Source organism: Macrotis lagotis, chromosome 5 (genome assembly GCF_037893015.1).
Source record: "Macrotis lagotis isolate mMagLag1 chromosome 5, bilby.v1.9.chrom.fasta, whole genome shotgun sequence".
NCBI lineage: Eukaryota > Metazoa > Chordata > Mammalia > Peramelemorphia > Peramelidae > Macrotis > Macrotis lagotis.
In genome coordinates, this window is record NC_133662.1 from 66,148,005 (window position 1) to 66,167,607 (window position 19,603).

Consider the following 19,603-nt stretch of genomic DNA (forward strand, 5'->3'; position numbering starts at 1 on the left):
CTATAATTCCTGTTTTACTCAATTAAAAGTGACCTCTCTCTTTTCTGAGTTCTTATAGAATCTTTCATATGGCATTTGTTATATTGTAGCTTACCTTATAGTTTCTGTGTTTACCTGTCACTTCTCTCTAAAGATTAAGTTCCTTGAGATCAGGAGTTATGTTTATTCTTTTTTATTTTAAGTCAAAGAACCTAGCAAAGTGTTTTGCATATAACAAGTCCTTAATATTTATTGAAGAAACGAATGATCATCAGTAATTTAAGGTTTTGAACAGCTGTAATGACCACAGAATTTTTTTTCCAAAGCAATCTTAACAATTCCTGATGAGCAAGAAGTCACTAGCAAAAGTTTAATAGAGGAGTATTAGGATAAGGAAAAAAGCAGATAAAAGCATCTTTTGGTGTACAAGGGTCATACTGAGTGACTAGTCCTATATTGCTCCCTTTCCTTCTTCTCACCCAGAACTTCTGATTATTTACTGTAGGTAAAGGAATCATCATGAATTTATATATATATATATATATATACATGCATACACACAGAAACAAATGTATGTATATTACATAAGTATATGTATATACATATGCACATAAACAATGTATATATACATATATATATATATATATTTTACAAAAATATTTTTTCAAGTTTGCTAAAATGATGTTTTACCCCAAAACTGTGAGAACTCTTACTGGGAATGTAAGGAAGATAATTACTTTCTTTGAAGGTATTAAATTTTCATAATTTACTTTCCTTTTTTTTGAGTGCAAATTGAGCCTTTAAAGAGAGGGTTTCAGAGTTTAAGCCATTGCTGAACTCTAATCAAAAACAAATAACATTTCCCTTTTGAAAAATTACTACATAATAAAGAAGTAAATAGAATATTTTTATTCAGTTGGAAAAACATCTTTCAATATTTTGCTTTATTTTGTTGGAGTTCTCAGTACTGTATGATTCTATTTTGATATTTTGTATACAGTAAAAATTGGATTATCAGATTTTTCAAACAGAAACCTATATTAATCAGAATTTCTTTGATTATAAATTAAAAGGCCAGTGGATGGCCATAATGATGACACTGAGGGTATCCTGCAAGATCCTGAAATGCCCTCTCAATTGTCAGAGAAAAACTAAATCATTTTTGATGTCTCCATAAACATACTACATTGATGAATGAATCATGATTAAGCACTGTTAAATTGCTGAAGATTCAAATAAAAAACAAACAGTTGCTGCTCTCAAGGAGCTGATGTTCTAATGAAGGAGACAATAGGCATGAAAAGTTTCAGCTACAGTTCTCATTGTGCTTAGGGAGCATCAGTAAAAGCAGATGTTGGTGCTTCTTTCATGCCATTTCCACTAAAAATTTATCCTGTTGATGTTGTACTATTTAATAGTTGAAGACTGGTGACAACATGTTACTTTTCTGTGTTTTCAGTAGCAGCCCCTGAAGAGGTAGTTTCTAGGTGACATCTTCACAAGAGTTGTTTCTTAGGACGATGGCTTGAGGGAAGCCTTGTTAGGCAATGGCAGTTAGTTGACAGTTGGTTACAAACTGTCATAATTGCAGAGTGAGTGCAAGAAGGATCTATTATCTTGCATTGCAATGATTTTTCTTACAAAAGTTAAGAGATTCAAATGCTTGATAATATATTTAGCTGCATTTTAATTTTCCATAAAGCCTTAATCTGTTTTGACCTGGTATTTCTTCTAAAGTTTTGTGAACCCAAACTCCCATCAGCCAAAGTCCAATGTGTCTTTGTTTTTTCTGAGTGAATTCAATTCAAATAACATAGTTCTCTATCAAAGCATTTTACCTTAAAAAATTACTATTTAAATGACTTTTTTGAAGGAAGCAAAGTATTTTTATTTACTGTTTTGGTAGTTATTGATAATATACTGCTGGACATTTAATAATATCATTGTTTCCTATAATCAGTGTAACAGATGGTGAATGAACCATTTGTGTGAAAATAATACTGGGAAAACTGAAACTTGTGTCCCTATAATTCTTCTTTGAGTTTATCAATTTTAATAGAGTATAGTCCTTGACCTATATATAGAAATCATTTTATTGAATTTATGTGACCCAGGCTAAAATACATGCACAAGACATGCACATACCCACAAAACCTGTTTTATATATAAAGTATGGGTTTTTTTTTGTATTTTTAGGTTTTTTGCAAGGCAGTGGGGTTGAGTGGCTTGCCCAAGGCCACACAGCTAGGTAATTATTAAGTGTCTGAGGCCGGATTTGAACTCAGGTACTCCTGACTCCAGGGCCCGGTGCTTTATCCACTGTACCACCTAGCTGCCCCTAAAGTATGTTTTTGCAAAGTTATCTATGGATGCAGTTTTTGACTGTTAGTGATTCTGGTCACATTTTAACTGGTATTTTATGAACCATGTGCAAAACTTGGACTTGAGAGATATCAGCACACTACTCAGCTGTTGCATTAGAGAAGGTATGTGAAAGCATTGTTTTTGGAGCACTAACAGCAAATATTATTCATAGAAAGAAATTATACATTCCTTATTAGTCTATTTTAGTCTGACAAATAAAATCATAAGTCAGTCTTAAACATTTATTACATGTCTGGCATTGTGCTAGATTCTGTGGGATCACATTAGAGGTAGAAAACTGTAGTTTCTTCTAACAAGATAATTCTGTGGGTAAGATAATACATTTGAAAGCATATGGGAATATTACTAGGCAACATAATTAAATGCTTAAATCTTGTAATATTAACTTTAAGTGATAAAGGAACTTAAAGCTAAAACTATCCTTTGGATTTGGATAGTTTGGAAGGAAACTAACATTTATTTAGTACCAACTATATGCCAATTATTTAGTTAAATTCACAATTTCTCATTTGATCATCACAACAATTCTGGGAAGTAGGTATTACTATATTATATCCATTTCACAGTTGAAGAACTCTTCTAGGGTCATACATGTAGTGTGTGAAGCCAAATTTGATCTTAGATATTTGACTCCAGATCCAGTGTTTTAATCCCTTAGCTTCTTCTCCAAATTCAGTTTAGTTTGGGAAGATTTAATGGAAAAAAATAGAATCTGAATTGGACTTTTAAAGATGGGTAAGATTTGTATTCTTGAGTGGAGGAGAGTGACATCAGATGTTTTAGAAATAGGATGAGAAAAGATGAAGTGAGAATAAATAAGCATTCTTGGTTAGTGTCTGATAGAGGCAGCAAGTAGAGAGGGATAGTAAAAAGACTAGGGTGGATGGCAGGAAAGAGTATATGGAACGTTAAGTTTATAAGTCCATTGGAATAGAATTTTGAATGATATACTGAGAGGAAGTACATGATTTATAGGTAGTAGAGACCCACTTCACCTTCTAAAGCCAGGAGAAAAATCAACAAACTTAGGAAAATTAAGAAAAAGCAAACAAGAAACGAGAATGGAATCATCTTTTTTTCTTTCTTTCTTTCTTTCTTTTTTTTTTTTTTTTGCAAGGCAGTGGGGATAGGTGATTATTAAGTGTCTGAGGCTGGATTTGAACTCAGGTACTCCTGACTCCAGGGCCGGTGCCTTATCTACTGTGCCACCTAGCTGCCCCTGGAATCTTCTTCAACTTTAGAAGTTGTATAAAAAATAGATCAGAAGAGGTAAAGATATAAGCCAAGGAACCAATACTATGAAACCTAGACTAATTTCAGAATGAAGAAAACTAAAAGAAATGTTATAAAGGAAGAATCAACAGATTCACTTGGTCATAATATTGAAAGAATGGGGTTAAAGTTGCATAAATTATTTAATTTTATAATTTTGCTAAGATTTGTATACTCTCTTATTTTCCTTGATTTTTTAAATTGTGAATCAAATTCACTCACTACTGTTATTAGATTTTTGTCTAGAATATTTCTTTCCTATTTTTGCCTAGTTAACATAGTTTTTGCAATAATATCTGTCCATTGACTCTGGAACACCTAAGATATGTGTAAACTTGGTTAATTAAATTAATTCAATAAAAAAACGCTTATTTGAATAAGCTTAATGTATTACAAGTTTAAAAGAAATTTAATGTATTTTTTTATTAAATGATAGGGATTAAAGACAGGATGGAGGGTCAAAAATGGTATTTGAAAACATCAAAATTGGCTCTGGCACTAGCAATTATCCGCTCAAAACCACCAGACAGAAGCAGCAGAGAACATACAAAGCATCTTGCAAAGATGTTATCTGGACAAGATGGAGAGTGGAGATCAAAAGTTGAAGCCTTGGAAACAGAAGTTCTGCAATTACGTCAAAAACTTCTTTTGAGCCAGATCTGTCTAAGACCTTATGTAAAGAATGGTAAGTATTTGAAGTCATTTTTTGAGTAATATATACGTCTAATTTGTTGTGGTTTTGGAGATAAACTTCAAGACATTTCTAAAACACAAACTTGAACTTTTAGTACTTGTCCATTAAACCAATGATTAATCTGTTGAGAACTCTCATATTTATGGAGCAACCAGGCCTTGAAAGCATATAACCTATCTAACTGTATTTTAAGAATGCCAGAGTAGTTCATTTAAAAGAAATACAAATTTAAAAAAGAACAACTTCACACAGCTTAAAACAATACTTTCTTATCTGTGTGTTTTAGTTTTGAGGAATATTCTGAAAAATAGTTTGTAGTCTCTGGAGATAGTCATTTTGAAGTTGGATGACCATTTGTTGGGGATATTTCAAAAAATTAGGTATATAGATTAGACCAGCTCGATTTTGAGATTCCTTTGAGATCCATGATGCTATGGCTCTAGTTTCATTTTTTTGAATCAATGAACTTTACCTTTTATCTAAAGAAAACCTGAAAAATGTAAGAGTATATTATGTGTCATACAAAAAATCTCTGACAAGCTATACCACAAAGACAGATGGGAAGACTTGTTAAAACCAGCAGCTAATGCCTACAAAGCAAATGTGAATTCTTCCTTCTGACTAGCAGCCTGGACTCCAATCACAAATAATGTAGGGAAACAATAAGTTAATCTGTGGGTCATAGATATTCATTCAATATTATGACAAAGGTAATCTAGTTATATACATATACACACACACACGCATGCACACAGACATATAGATAGCTATAGATATAGTTAGCTAGATAGCTAGATAGATACACAGATAGATAGCTATGTGTGTGTTTATATTTCTTTTCAAATACATTTGAGTACCTTGTTAACAGATTCATCTCTGAAAGTTTACTACTATCTTTTTCTATCTTACTTAAGCCTGTGTGATTGCCAAAGATGATGTCTTTCCTAGTAATATGCTTTATCGTGATGCTGTTTAGTCTAAATTCTGAAGTCTAATGGTTCATACTGAACCTTTATTGCAAGATATATTTCTAGATTATGGGGTATTATTGATATTACTAAAAATAATAAGTGACAATTATAGGCCTTTAAGGCTTTGAAAACATTCTGTGTTATCACTTTGGTAGTTAGATCTTGTCTTCTTACTACAGGGGACTGACCTCAATTACATATTTTGATATACTAAGATTAGCAGTTAGATCATTTGTGCTTACTTATTAACCAAACATAATTCTTGAGTATAGTTCTGCATAATAAAAGATGAGCAATATAGATTAATAGACAGCTTGGTCAGAGCCCAAAGGGACTTGCATCCTAATATGGAGATGTGATTAACACCTATGAGACAATGAATTCTAAACTATTATGTTTTTAACTACATGCTAAATGTGAGTTAATATGGAATAATTGCTACTTTTTTTGCTAATGTCTCCTTGTTCCTTTGTTTACTACATTGAATTAAACTTTTCCTCTTAAGAGCTATAAATAATAGCAGTAAGCGAGCCATTAAGAAAAAGTAGTCTAGTAATTAGGTGTGAGTGCACAAATTCTCTACTAATTATGTAATCATTGTTGGACATTAACTATGGCATCCGCATTTGTTATAATTAAATACTGGACTGTTGCTCTGATTTCCATACCAGGAAGCCATTATGAAGAAAATCATACTGTTACTTGCTTGTGCTTTTATTATTTAGGCTGATTATTTAATTAAATAAGAAGATTTTACTTCTAGGCATTAATACCCATACAGAAATAATAACATGCTGTTGTTTCACAAATTAATATGAATTTTATTTTTGCATTTCATAAAAAAAGTACATTGGCTCAGTTAACAAAATTAGACTGAAACCTAAGCAGTTATTAAGGGTTTATTGTACTTTTTGCTGAGGATACAAAGAAAGAAAAAAATTATAACCCTTGAGGTGGATGGGGATGGGGAGGAGAAATGTGGGTAGTGGTTGTGAAACCAATATGCAACTAACATGCTTAACTAAAGGATATATTAGAATATAATTAGTATCTTCTTTAGGATTATTAATCTTAAAGTTAAATTATTATTATTATTATTATTATTATTATTATTAAAGTTAAAAAATTAATCTTAAAGTTATTCTTAGGATATTGAACTATTCTTCTTGTAAGGATAAATTAGAGCTAATTCAAGAGGGAGGAACAAGCATTAAAGAATATCTGGAAAGATAAAAAAAATTATTGAAGCCAACAAATGCTAAGCTTTGATAACAGAAATATAAATGAATATTAATTAGTTTCTTTCCTTTGCTGATAAACATAAACTGCTCTTCAGTCTTTGGCTATGTCAACTTGAGAACCTCCCCTCTATAATAATGTGACCAACTTGAAGATGTGATATAGTAGAATATACCATCTAAGGGTATTGAGTGGCCCAGTACAATTTATTATAAGCCTGAGCAGAGTGCCACAATGTGGTTGTTATCTGTGTGTTTGTGTGTGTGTGTATGAATGTATGTATATACCTACATATATATATATATATATATATATATTTGTATAATACACAAAGAATTTCAGTGATAATATTATTTCTATTTCTATTCACCCTACAAATGCAAAGATACTTAAGAAATGTTAAGGTGTATATATCATCTAGAGTTTAAGCATCTTGCAAGTTCTAGAACCTTGTTTCCTGATAGTGTTCTTTCCATTATTTCAAACTGTCTTATCTATATGTATGTGAATATACATATATACACTGTGGGTTGTGGCAATCACTTCTATTGGCAGTTATCAGGAGAACCCATTAATTTAATATCCAGATGATCCTATGCTCCATTACTATGTGTGAAAATAGTATTACAAGATTTATGACCACATTCTTATCTCTCCAAAATCTTTAGTGTTATAGTAATGGGCTATTTGTGTACATCAGTGAATGGCAAATGTAATACATTTTCCTTAAATTATTTTGGGAGCAATGATATTTATATAAAATGTTTTTGCAGACTTAAAAATGTTATGATAATACCCAATAATGATAATAAAATTATTACTTGTAGTTATGAGACTAGCATTAATACATTATTATGTATTATGGAATATGCTTGTATAGAAGAAATTTGTATTTATCATTAGATTTTGAGTAATACTATTTTTCCACTGAAATCTTTCACTTATGCAATTCCTGTGAGAGAAATTTGTCCATATCACATAATTAAAATTAATTTTCTTCACAGCAGGAGCTAAAGGTAAAGTATTTAAGTTCAGATATTTGGTGGTAATTTAACTTGCCATCTGCTAACTTAAATTTCATATGTAAGGAAAGAATGACCAAATTTAGATAGTTGTGTTGATTTCAAAAGAGCAAAATAAAATGTTAAAAAAAAGACCACCACGGGGCAGCTAGGTGGCGCAGTGGATAAAACACCAGCCCTGGAGTCAGGAGTGCCTGAGTTCAAATCCGGCCTCAGCCACGTAATAATTACCTAGCTGTGTGGCCTTGGGCAAGCCACTTAACCCCATTTGCCTTGCAAAAACCTAAAAAAAATTTTAAAAAAAGACCATCAGGACAGATAAACATTGAAAGAAGTAAATTATTCCATCATTTTTTTAAAGAGAGAAAATAATAATTGATCTGTTCCCCATCAAGCCAGATCTTCCCCAAATGTAATCCCTTTTCAGCTTCCTTTTGTGTATCTTCCCTATTTAGATTGTCAGCTCCCTAAGGGCAAGGAATTGTCTTTTGCCTTTGTTTGTATTCTTAAGGCTTTACATGGTTTCCAGCACATAGTTGGGCACTTAATGTTTGTTGACTGACCACATACCAGTCTTATAGTGTTTTTAAACTACCATATGTACATACATTCACATACAATTTTGTTTGGTTTTCCCATCAGCATTTTGGGGTAGATGTTGTAGGTCTATGAGGAAATAGCAAATATAATACATTTGAATCACACAGTTTTTCTAAGAAGGAAAAAAGGAAGATTGAAATTAGGTTTCAAAAGTCACAGAATTTGATAGTTGAAAGGACCTCAACTACAATCTTGTCCAACTCATCCACAAAAGGAATCTCCAATACAACATAGCTCTCATGTGATCTTTTATTCTTTGCCTGAAGACCTCTAATGATGGAAGTCATTACCTGTCAGTGAAACCTTTTCCACTTTTGAACAGCTTTAATTTGAGGGAAGTGTTTTCATTACTTCAAACCTAAACAGATTTTTCTGTTCTTCCAATCTATTACTTCTCATTTGGCCTCTGGGGCCTGACATAACAATTCTAATTCCATTGATAAATAGCTGTGCTTCATATTCTTGAAGACAGCTTTCAAGTTTCCCTTGCGTCTTCCTTTTCCTCACACTAAATATGTCCAGTTCCTTCAAAGGATTCCTATATGCCATGAAAACAAAGCCTTTTAACCATCTTGGTTCCTTTCTTTGGGATAGTTTTTCAGTTTATCATTATGCTTCTTAATCTGTGGGATCTAGAATTGATAGTATGCTCCAGATGAGGTATGATGAAAGCAAAAAGGTATTGGACCTCCCTATTCCAAGGAAATATCTAGCTCAGTGCAACTCTTGTCATGTTATCTCTTCTGAGCATGTCATCTAGTTGTCCACTGTAAGTGAACTTTTATCACAATGACTGTTCTTGCAGTTCCTGGCTTTTACTTGTGAAGTTGTTTTTTGTACCTAAGCAGAAGACTTTGCTTTTTATCTCTCTTGAATTTTATCTTATTAAGTATCTAGTGTTCTAGCCTAAGGGTGGACCAACTATAATATGTGGTTCAAATCTGATGTTGCCTGTTTTTATTTGGTTTGTGGACTAAGATTAGACTTTACATTTTAAAATAAACATTTATTGTATTAGAAGATGTTAAAAATTCTTGGCTCACCATTGGTACAAAAAGACCATCTGAATTTGATTCTCAAGTTGCTCAACTGCTCTAGCTTGTTAAAATTGTTTTGAATCCTGACTGTGTTATCCACAGTCCAAGCTTTTTGTCACCCACAATAATGATGAACATATAATCTATGACTGACTTAAGAGCTGGGTAATAATGTTAAATAACACAAGATCAAGCATAGATCCCTGGATATTTTAGTAGATACTTCTCACAAGGCTGACATGAGGTCATTATCAACTCAGTCTAGTCATCTAAATCAGCTTTGAATTGGTCTGATCCTATTATCATCCAATTTATATCATATCACTTTCTCCATAGATCTAAAATGAGATACTTTGTTAAAGTTTCATTAAAATCTAAACAAATTATTCTATAGCATGTCTATGTTTTAATCATTTAATAGTCCTGGCTGCAAACAAAATAATATTAGTTTGGCAAGATTTATTTTATATGACTTCATGCTAAGTTGCTAGGGTCAGCTAGTTTGTATAGTGGTTAGGGCACTTCATCTGAAGACAGGAAGATTTGAGTTCAAATTCTGCCATAGACACTTATTAACTTATTTCTAAGGGTGTTTGTGAGCATAAGATATTATTTGTAAAGTTCTTCACAAATTTTAAAGTGATATTTAATTGCTAGATGTTGCTATTATTAAATATTTGCTAGTCATCTCCTTAATGAGCCATTGTAGAATTTTTCCAGTACTCAAAAAAAATGAAACAAAAATCAAAAACAAAAACAAAGAAACAAGAAACAATTCACTGTCCTAAAGTTTGCAAACTTTTTTATTGCTTTTTTTTTGAAAATTGGGACATTTATTTTTCTATAATACTGTGGTACCTCTTCCATTTGCAGTGGTTTTTCAAATATCATTAAAATTTGATCAGGCATCATATCTTCCAGTTCTTTCACTATTTGAGGATGGAGTTCATCTCTACAAGGAGACTTTAATTCTTCCAGGGCATTATCTAATCCTTCTTAGTAATTTCTGTACTGTTACTTCAAGTGCAAGGGTCATTTGCATTGTGCCTCAGAATTTCTGGGTAATTTATAATCAATTTATTAATTATTGCCAGCAGATAATTAATAGATTGAGCTCAGTTGACCCTTTCAGATGCCAAAAGACCCTTCCTGGAGAATACTGAATGTTTAAAAAGCCTTTGGAAATGGGCATGTCCCTGAAAGTGGAAATCAACTCTAATTGATTCACAATCAATGAGGGGATGGAAATAATGAGAAGGTAGCAAAAAGTCTACTCATGCAGAGATAAATGTGAACATTTAAGAGCAGCTGCCAATTGAAGATGCATAAGTCATGAATTTCAGGGAATCTCATCAATGTGGGTTTTTAAATCACTAGTTCAAATGAAAGCTGTGCATGCCTTTTCATCCTATGCAATACTTGCCCATTTTTCCCCATAAAAATTGTCCATTGAAGAGCTATTCTGGATACCACAAATCTTCCTCTAGAGCTTTTAAATTCAACTAATTTTAGTTAGTATCTACTTATAGTTGAGGAATAATGCTAGATCCAAGGGAGGCAAAAAGGGAATAGTTCTCATTCTACTGAGGGATTACAACATGAACACAGATCAGTAAATATAAGGTAATTTGAGAAGGGAGAGGACATTAAGATGTTATGATTTTGAGAGATTGCATATAAGAAGATAGTAAATTCCAAGCATGGATTGCAGCTTGTGTAAATGTTCGGAAGCAGAAAATGATGAAATAATGAATTTGAGCAACTGGTAATAATAGCCCTGTTTGACTTCCAGGGAAGAAGGAACACATTAGTATTTTAAAGGAGAAACTAATAGATGTCCATTACATATGTGGGAGTACATAATAATTTATGATTTTAAAACTGTTTTGAGGATCTCATTTAATCTTTACCATAATCTAAGTAATAAAAGCAAAATTGAAACTGAAGTAAAAAAAAATCACAGAATTGAGAGTTGAAAAAGACCTCATTTGTTATCTTCTCCAACTCATACATAAAAAAGAATCTCTAGTATAACATGCTGCTATCTTTTTTTTTTCTTTCTGTAACCCTGGGTTTAACTGTCAGCTCTAGGCAGAAGTCTCTGAGATCTCTCTCTCTCTCTCTCTCTCTCTCTCTCTCTCTCTCTCTCTCTCTCTCTCTTTTTTAGTTTTTTTTTTTTTTGAAAGGCAAATGGGGTTAAGTGGCTTGCCCAAGGCTACACAGCTAGGTAATTATTAAATGTCTGAGACCAGATTTGAACACAGGTACTCCTGACTCCAAGGCCGGTGCTTTATCCACTATGCTGCCCCTCTGAGATCTCTTTATCTGTTTTCAGTCCCTTTCCCTGAGCTTTAGTGAAGCATCCTGGATTATAAAGAATGCTGTTTCATTAGTTCACCTTCTGTCCTATTTCAGTTAAATTTTAAAAATTATGTTGCTTGACATCCTTATTTAACAAACATTTATGGGAACAGTTGGTAAGATTATGACAATAGAGTACTTGTTAGTGAATTGTTAAATATGTCACTCAATAAATAAACGATTTTTCATATAATTTAGTCACATTTGCATAGATATTGACAAGACTGAATTGCTTTTACTTATTTACTGTGGAATGTTTTGAAAATTCCAGTACTTATAAATAAATCTTACACATTTTTATTAAAATCTGTAGACATTCCAAAGAGTCAGTGAAATAATAGTCCATAATCTTCACCACTGAAGCAATTTTGGATAAGACATTTGATTTGGAGTGAACTGAAAATTGATAGTAATTGATACATTTGACTATAGCTATTAATGTATTAATCTAATTTTAAAAAGAAAAGATGAAACACAGTAAACAGTATTTGAGAGTGCAATCTTAAAGACTCATTCATGTACTCTTTCTTCTAAGAATGTTATGCTTTGTGTTTTTAATGTAGAAACAGTATTCTGAATTCCTGATTTTTGAATCAAGAAAATTGTGTAATTTCAGCTGACCTTTCATGTGTTCCTTTTTCTTTCCTTCCTTCTTTCCTTCCTTTCCTCCCTATATTCTTCCTCCCCTCTCTTTTCTCTCCCCTTTTTCTTCTACTTCCTCCCTTTCTTTTTTCCTATTTTTAGTGCGTTGCTGTTGTCATTTCCCATTTTCTTGTAGAGCCCACTAACCCAAGGAAAGATTGAAAGGAGAGGAATGCATTTTTTCCCCCATACTTTTATAAATTTCAATGAACATTTTTATTTTCCTATTTTTACCATTTCCAGAGAAATTTATTATTATTTTTAATCTCCTTTTTCCTTCCCATTTCATTGAATCCTCTGAAAATTTTTTTTTAAAAATTGTTTTAAAAGTTTGGCTGATATAGTTTGTTTTTAATTACAGATATTTACAGATTACCTCCATTCTGTGACATATCCTTTGTAACTGAGTTGGTTGTTTGGGTGATTGATTTTTGTTCTTTGTTAACAAAGAAGACTAAAATGATGTCACTATGTTACAGACATGTTACAGTTTGTCCAACAGGGACTGGTCAGACCAATATGAACTCAGACTGCTCTACCACAGGTTGGCCTCAAATGGTCCATGTGGACATCTGAGATGAGCACCTGTTCCTTTTTGTTGTAAGTATGGTACTATTATATTTACATCAAAGGGTATACATTGTTTAAGGTCTTTTTGCATATAATTTCTTATTGCTCTCCAAGTGATTGTACTTACTCATAGATCTACCAACCATGAACTGTGCCTGTTTTCCCATAACCTCTCCAACATTTATCATTTTCATTTTTTTGTCATCTTTGCCAATCTAATGAAGAAAGAGTGGACTCGCAGAATTATTTTAATTTGTACTTCTTTAATTAGTGATATTTGGAGTATTTCTTTCTATGACTATAGCTTGGGTTTCTTCCCTTGAAAAACTATGTATTCATATCTTTAAATCACTTTTAATTGGTAAATGACTATTCCTATAAATTTATATATAGTTCCTTATATTCTTGGAAATGAGCCATTTATCTGAGAAACTTTTTCAAAGACAATTCCCCAATTAATTTTTCTTCTTTTAACCTTGTTTTATTGGATTTGTGCAAAAAAAATTAATTTTATGCAATCAAATATATTCATTTCATATTCAGTGATCCTCTATCCTTTGTTTGATATTGAATATTTATGCCATTCATTGGTCTGATAGGTAACTTTTTGCATCTTTTTCTAATTCATTTATGATGTGACAGTTTATATTTAATCCTGTATCCATTGGAGCTTATTTTGATATAAGATATTAGGAATTAGTTTAAATCTATTTTTTCCATACTGTTATATAATTTTCCTAGCAGTTTTTGTCAAAAAAAAAATGAGTCCTTATGTCAGTAGCTGGAATCTTTCTGTTTATGTATTTTTTTGGTACATTTGGTACTAATCAATCTCATCATTTTTAAATTTAGCAGATTATTTTGATAATTACCATTTTTGTTGGGTAGTTTGAAGTATGACACTAAGTTTTCTTCCTTCCTCTATTTTCTTTTCATTATTTCTCTTGAGATTTTTCCTATATACAAAAATCCACCTTCTCTTCTAATCCCCCATGAACAAAAGAAAAATTAACCCCCTGTTAAACAACATTATCATCTGGCAAAACAAATTTATGCATTGACCATGTTTAAAACATAAGATGTTTCATGTCAGGAAGTGAATAACATGTTTTATCATTGGACCTCTTGAGACATGGTTAATCATTACAATAATCAGAGTTTCAATGTAAAGACTAACAGACTGCCTTCTGTTGAGGGTGGGGGGAAAGAAAGCAAGATTGGGGAAAAATTGTAAAATTCAAAAGAAATAAAATTCTTTCTAAAAAACAATAATAAGAGTTTCTAATTCTTTCAAAATATTATAGTTTTTATATAAATTGTTCTCCCATTTTCTGATTACTTCACTCTACATTAACTTTTATATATCTTTTCATATTTTTCTGAAACCATCCCTACTGTCATGTTTATAACACAATATTATTCCATCACATTTATTTACCATAATCCCTTGCTCAGCTATTTCCCAATTGTTGGTTACCCCCCTCAGATTCCTATTCTTTCTTACTTCAAAAAATCATATATGTTTTTGTATATACTTAGAATATGTTTTGCTTAGACCTTAATCTCTTTCCCTTTAATTCTTCCTTTTCTTCTTTCTCTATTGAATGAAGTAGATTCCTGTACCCACCTGAGCATAGAATATATGTTGTCTCCAGTGACTAATTAGATAAAAGTGATATGAAAATTTCAGTTTTTCCCTTATACCTTCTTATTTGTTTAGAAGCCTACTTGTCATGTCCTGATGATGAGACAATTTTCCCTAATTTTTCTTTCCCTTCTTGCTTCCCCAACTTCTTACTTTTTTCCCCCAATTTTACCTTAAGTCATCAAACCATAAGAAAATCACTTTAAGACCAGGTCTAATTAGACTTACTTCCCAATACCTAGTGATGACTTGGTTGAGAGAAAGCTTGTGTATCTCTTCTGGGTTTTTATGTTCTGAACTTTATTGTCAGCGTAATAAGCTTTTAATATCAGGATTCTTTTTGTTTGTTTGTTTACTTAACTTCCAACCTATATCCTGACTTTGGACTTGATGTTAGGATTAGATTCTGGGCAATTGCAAGACAGAAAGTTTGGGCTAGTCCTGTTGCTCTTTTGGGGAATTCTAGCATTGTATTCTCCTGGACTGTTAAATGCTGTGTTATTCTGGGTCACAGGGACAGCTTAGACTGGGAACCTGCAAGTTTTTAATGATTCCAAAATGATCTGATCCAAGGCAAATTCTGATTGCTATCCTCCTGGTATGAGCTCCTAACCAAATTCTTGACCTGGGTTGGGAATATAAGCAACAATTGACTGCTAAAGGATTCAACCACTATAAACCAGCTGGAAAGGTCTTCTGGTTCACTGAGAAAAACTGAAGCCCCCTCTTTGCTCTGGAATTCCTACCATGATTATTCGTCTTTAGGTTCTAGAGAGGACAGCCTCTGGAAATGTGATCTTGCTTTGCTCAGAATGTCTGCTTATTTCTGAATTTGATTCTTTCTCCCAGTTTATTGTCTAGGGCCTGCCCCAGAATAAAATAATATTTCCTCTATCCATGTCAGTTCTCCTTGAATTGGAGATCCAGAACCAGATAGTAGGAGACTGAGATACCTTGGAATGTGTTCCCATCTGGGTGCCCTGAATGTGTTGAGGACTTCTTGCCCCAATGCTCAGCCTCTTCCTTGTTTTAACATTTTCCCATAGCCAGACTGCTTTTTTTTTTGGGGGGGGGGTTCTTATCAGGATTTGGTCTGGTACATTTTCTTAATCTGCTTGGAGAAATTTTGTACTGTGAACTCCCTGCAACTGCTTTTTGCTACTCAGTTATTTTGACTCTAACCTTTCTTGAAATTCTTGACCATTTTTTACTCCTTATGAATTTTGTTATTCTTTCTTCTTTTATATAATAATTTCTTTGTTTGATTAGTATGTCATTGAATCGACTATTTAATTTAAGTAGTTTTTTTTATCTTATTGACTACTACCCTTGATATGTTTTCCAATTATTCAGGTTTGTATTTATTTATGTAATGTTATTTGTAGTTGCATTTATAAAGTTTTTGAGTGTAACTCAGAAGATTGATTCAAATATTTTTATGCATTCTGTAATAATTTAAAATAGATTTTCTCTTTCTATTTATTCCTTCTGGATTTTCTAGGTATTATATTGAAATGCTGATTAGTATGGATTTATTTTTATATCCCACAGATTTGCAAAATTTCTTATTTCATTTCATTTTAGTTGACTTCTTAGGTTTCCCTAACTATACTATTATATCATATGTACAAAGAGGCATCTAGGTGGCTCAATGGAGAGCTCCAGGCCTGAAGTTAGGAAGACCAAGTTCTAACTTGACCTCAAATACTTACTAGCTGTGTGACTCTGGATAGGTCACTTAACCCTGTTTATCTTAGTTTCTTCATCTGCAAAATGGTAAACCACTCAAATGTCTTTTCCAAGAAAACCCTAAAATGGAGTCATATAGAGTCATTCTTGACTGAACAGCAATACCAACAAAAAAATGTCTGTCTTACAGTTATTCCCTCAATTTTTTTATAATATTAAAGTCAGTATTTCTAATTTTTCTCAAATAGAAGTGGAGACAATGGACATCTTTGATTCATTCCTCAATGTATTGGAAAGGATTCTAATTTACTTTCATTTCATTTAATGGAAACTTAGATAAATATAATTTATAGAATTTTAAGAAAAGTTACATTTAATATGATTTTCTAGTGATTTTAACTGAAATGATTTTTCTTCATTTATTGATACATTTATCTTTTTGGCATGTTTTGCTATTAAATATGAATAATCAAGTTTATAGTTTTCCTAATATTAAACCAACCTTATATTACTGGTATAAATATGACTTGATCATAGTGTATAGTTTTTGTTATGTGTTGGTGTTTTGACATATTTTATTTGCAGTTTTTGCATTAGGCACATTAGGTGGTAGTTTTCTTTTTCTGTTTTCCTTTCTTCATTGCTAAAAAACTCCCCTTATCCTTGATTTTTAATTTCTTAATATTTTGTCTTATGTAGTAGGAAATCTGGTTTTCTCTTATACCTTAGTCCATTCCATGTTTTCCATAATCCAATGATACTAGCTTCCTTGCTATTCCTCAATTTCTTCAGGACTCAATTAAATCTCAGCATCTGCAAGAAGTCTTTTTTGTTTTCCCTTAATGCTAATGCCTCCCCTTAATGATGAACCTCTAATTTATCTATTTATATCTTATTTATACATAATTGTTTTACCTGTTGCCTCTGCATTTTGTCTGAGTACCTGGAGAGAGAGGCCTGGTTTGTGTCCTTCTTTGTTTCTCTGGTGATTAACACAGGGCTTGGCACATGGTGGGTTCTTAATAAATAAATGCTCATTGACTTGACTTTTCTAAGTCATCTACCAAACTCTAGGATATTCTCCTTCTCTCAAAAAGCTCAATACTTGATTCACAGTCTTTTCACCTCACTGCTTCCCTTGTATTTAGGAACTTCAACATATATGCTTTGTCTCCTTGAACAATTGATCCTCCAAGTTCATTAATCCTTTAAATTGCCCTGGTCTCCAAATTTATTCTGCTTCAGTCACACAAATGAATGGTTATACCCTTGTTCTCTACAGCAACTGTAATTATTTCTTAAAAGCCAGGGATTCCTGAAATTCTTTCCAGTCATAAGCTCTCATCCTTCAAAATCCTTTCATCCCAATTTCTACTATATTTATTCTTTGACTTAACCATCACCTCCAGTTTTTCCCTTCTTTTTGTTAATATAAGACCTTATCCTGACTCTAATCTTCCTTCCTTTTATTATTTTGACACTTTAGTCAACCTGTTTTTCTATTTTTGATATACTTATATTTTGGTCAGACACAAACTTTGTTTACTTCCAGATGATCTCTTTATACTCCCTTTTAAATGCTGTTCAGTTATTTAAGACAATGTCATGAAACCATGCTGACAATAAAAATTTAATTTTTATTTTAAATGGGATCATTACTGTCAGATGATAAATTATCTCTAATTGAAGATATGTTATTTTCTACAGCAACTATTTAAAACTCATATCTTTTCATACATCATATCATCTTCTTCCCATTATGCACAGCACCCATTATAAACTTTTTATTTTTCCTTATTTCATACTCTTGATCATTTCCCATCCTTCCTTTATTCCACCTCAGTTGGAGATGTGTCCCTTCTCCTTTTTTTAGGCTACTGCCTGTATCTGAGCTTTTCAGCTCATCTCTTCCTTGTTCTTTTAAAAAGCTGGTCTCAGTGATTATCCCCATCCTCTAATTCCAATAAAACAACAACAAAACAAAAACCTTTCCTTGACCTAACTTTTTCTTCCAGCTATTGTCTATAGTCACACACACACACACACACACACACACACGCATGCATGCATGCATATATGTGATTATAGGTAAACACAGTATATATATGTATATTCATACTTATGTATGTAGGTGCATTTTTCTCTTTTTTATGAACAAATTCCTGGAAAGGCATGCCTACTTTTATTTTATTCATTTACTTCTCAATCTTTTGCAGTCCACTTACTCATTCCATACTCAGCTCAAACTCCTCTCTCCAGTTATCTTAACTGCTAAATCAAAAAAACTCTTTATTTCTAGATTTCTTTTTTGACCATTGTGTACTTTGTATACTGTTGAGCACCCTCATTCTTGTCATTATTTCCTGCCTTGTCTTTGTGAATATATTCTCTCTTGGCTCTTCTGCAACGTGTCTGAACCTTCTTAGTCTCCAGTGATGGATCATTGTCCTCCTCCCTACTTACCTACTAAAAGATGGCATATTTATTTGTTTGTTTGTTTACCTATTTATTTATTGCTTGCTTGCTTGCTTGCTTTCTTTCTTTCTTTCTTTCTTTCTTTCTTTCTTTCTTTCTAGCATTCTTTATCCTAAATCCATCAAAGAAATTGATTTAATATTTTCCCCATAGTTGCTGTTGCTTCCTTCCATCCTAATCCCTTCTCCTCCATTTATTCTATTCTCTCCATCCTTTCACTCAGTCCCTCCTCAAAAGTGTATTGCATGTGACTATCCTTTCCCACAATCTTCCCTTTCTTCTATCACCTATCTCCCCCTTCCCTCCCCCTTTTCTCTCATACCTTTCCTCTCCTATTTTCTTCTAGGGTAAGATAGATTTCTATTCCCAATTGAGTGTATGTTATTTCTTCTCTGAGTTGCTTCTGATGAGAGGAAGTTTCACTCACTCCCCCACCTTCCCCCTTCCACTCCATTGCAAAAGCGTTTTCTTGCCTCTTTTATGTGAAATAACTTAGCCCATTCTACATCTCCTTTCCCTTTCTCCTAGTACATTTCTTTCTCAATCATTACCTCCATCTTTTTAATATATTATACCTTCAAATGCAATTTCCTCCTGTCCCATGTCTTTATATGCTCCTTCTAACTGCCCTAATAAATGCAAAACTTTATGAGTTATCAGTATCATCTTCCCATGCAGAAATACAAGGAGTTCAACATCATTAAATCCCTCACAATTTGCTCTTCCCATCCACCTTCTCACCTGAAGCCTGTACTTGGAGATCAAACTCTGTTCACCTCTGTTTGTTTCATCAGGAAAGTTTGAAAGTCCCCTATTTCTTTGACTGCCCATCTTTTCCCCTGGGAGAGGGTGTTCAATTTTAAATCAGTAGTTGATACTTGTTTGTGAGCCAAACTCTTTAGCCTTCTGAAATATTGTATTACAAGCCCTACAAGCCCTTCATGTAGAAGCTGCCAAGTCTTATGTAATCCTGACAGTATTTGAATTATTTCTTTCTGCTACTTGTAATATTTTCTCCTTGA

The 19,603-nt window shown here is 32.6% G+C and overlaps 1 protein-coding gene across 2 annotated transcripts in view; it reads left to right on the plus strand.

The window, feature by feature from the left end:
• The window catches only part of MEI4 (meiotic double-stranded break formation protein 4), a 333,870-nt gene that overhangs the window by 62,142 nt on the left and 252,125 nt on the right, over window positions 1-19,603 (plus strand). For both annotated transcript variants that reach the window (XM_074237353.1, XM_074237354.1), the window contains exon 2: window positions 4,073-4,321. In XM_074237353.1, coding sequence (XP_074093454.1) covers window positions 4,087-4,321 — 235 coding nt within the window. In that variant the 5' untranslated portion in view covers window positions 4,073-4,086. The remainder of the gene's footprint in view (window positions 1-4,072; window positions 4,322-19,603) is intronic.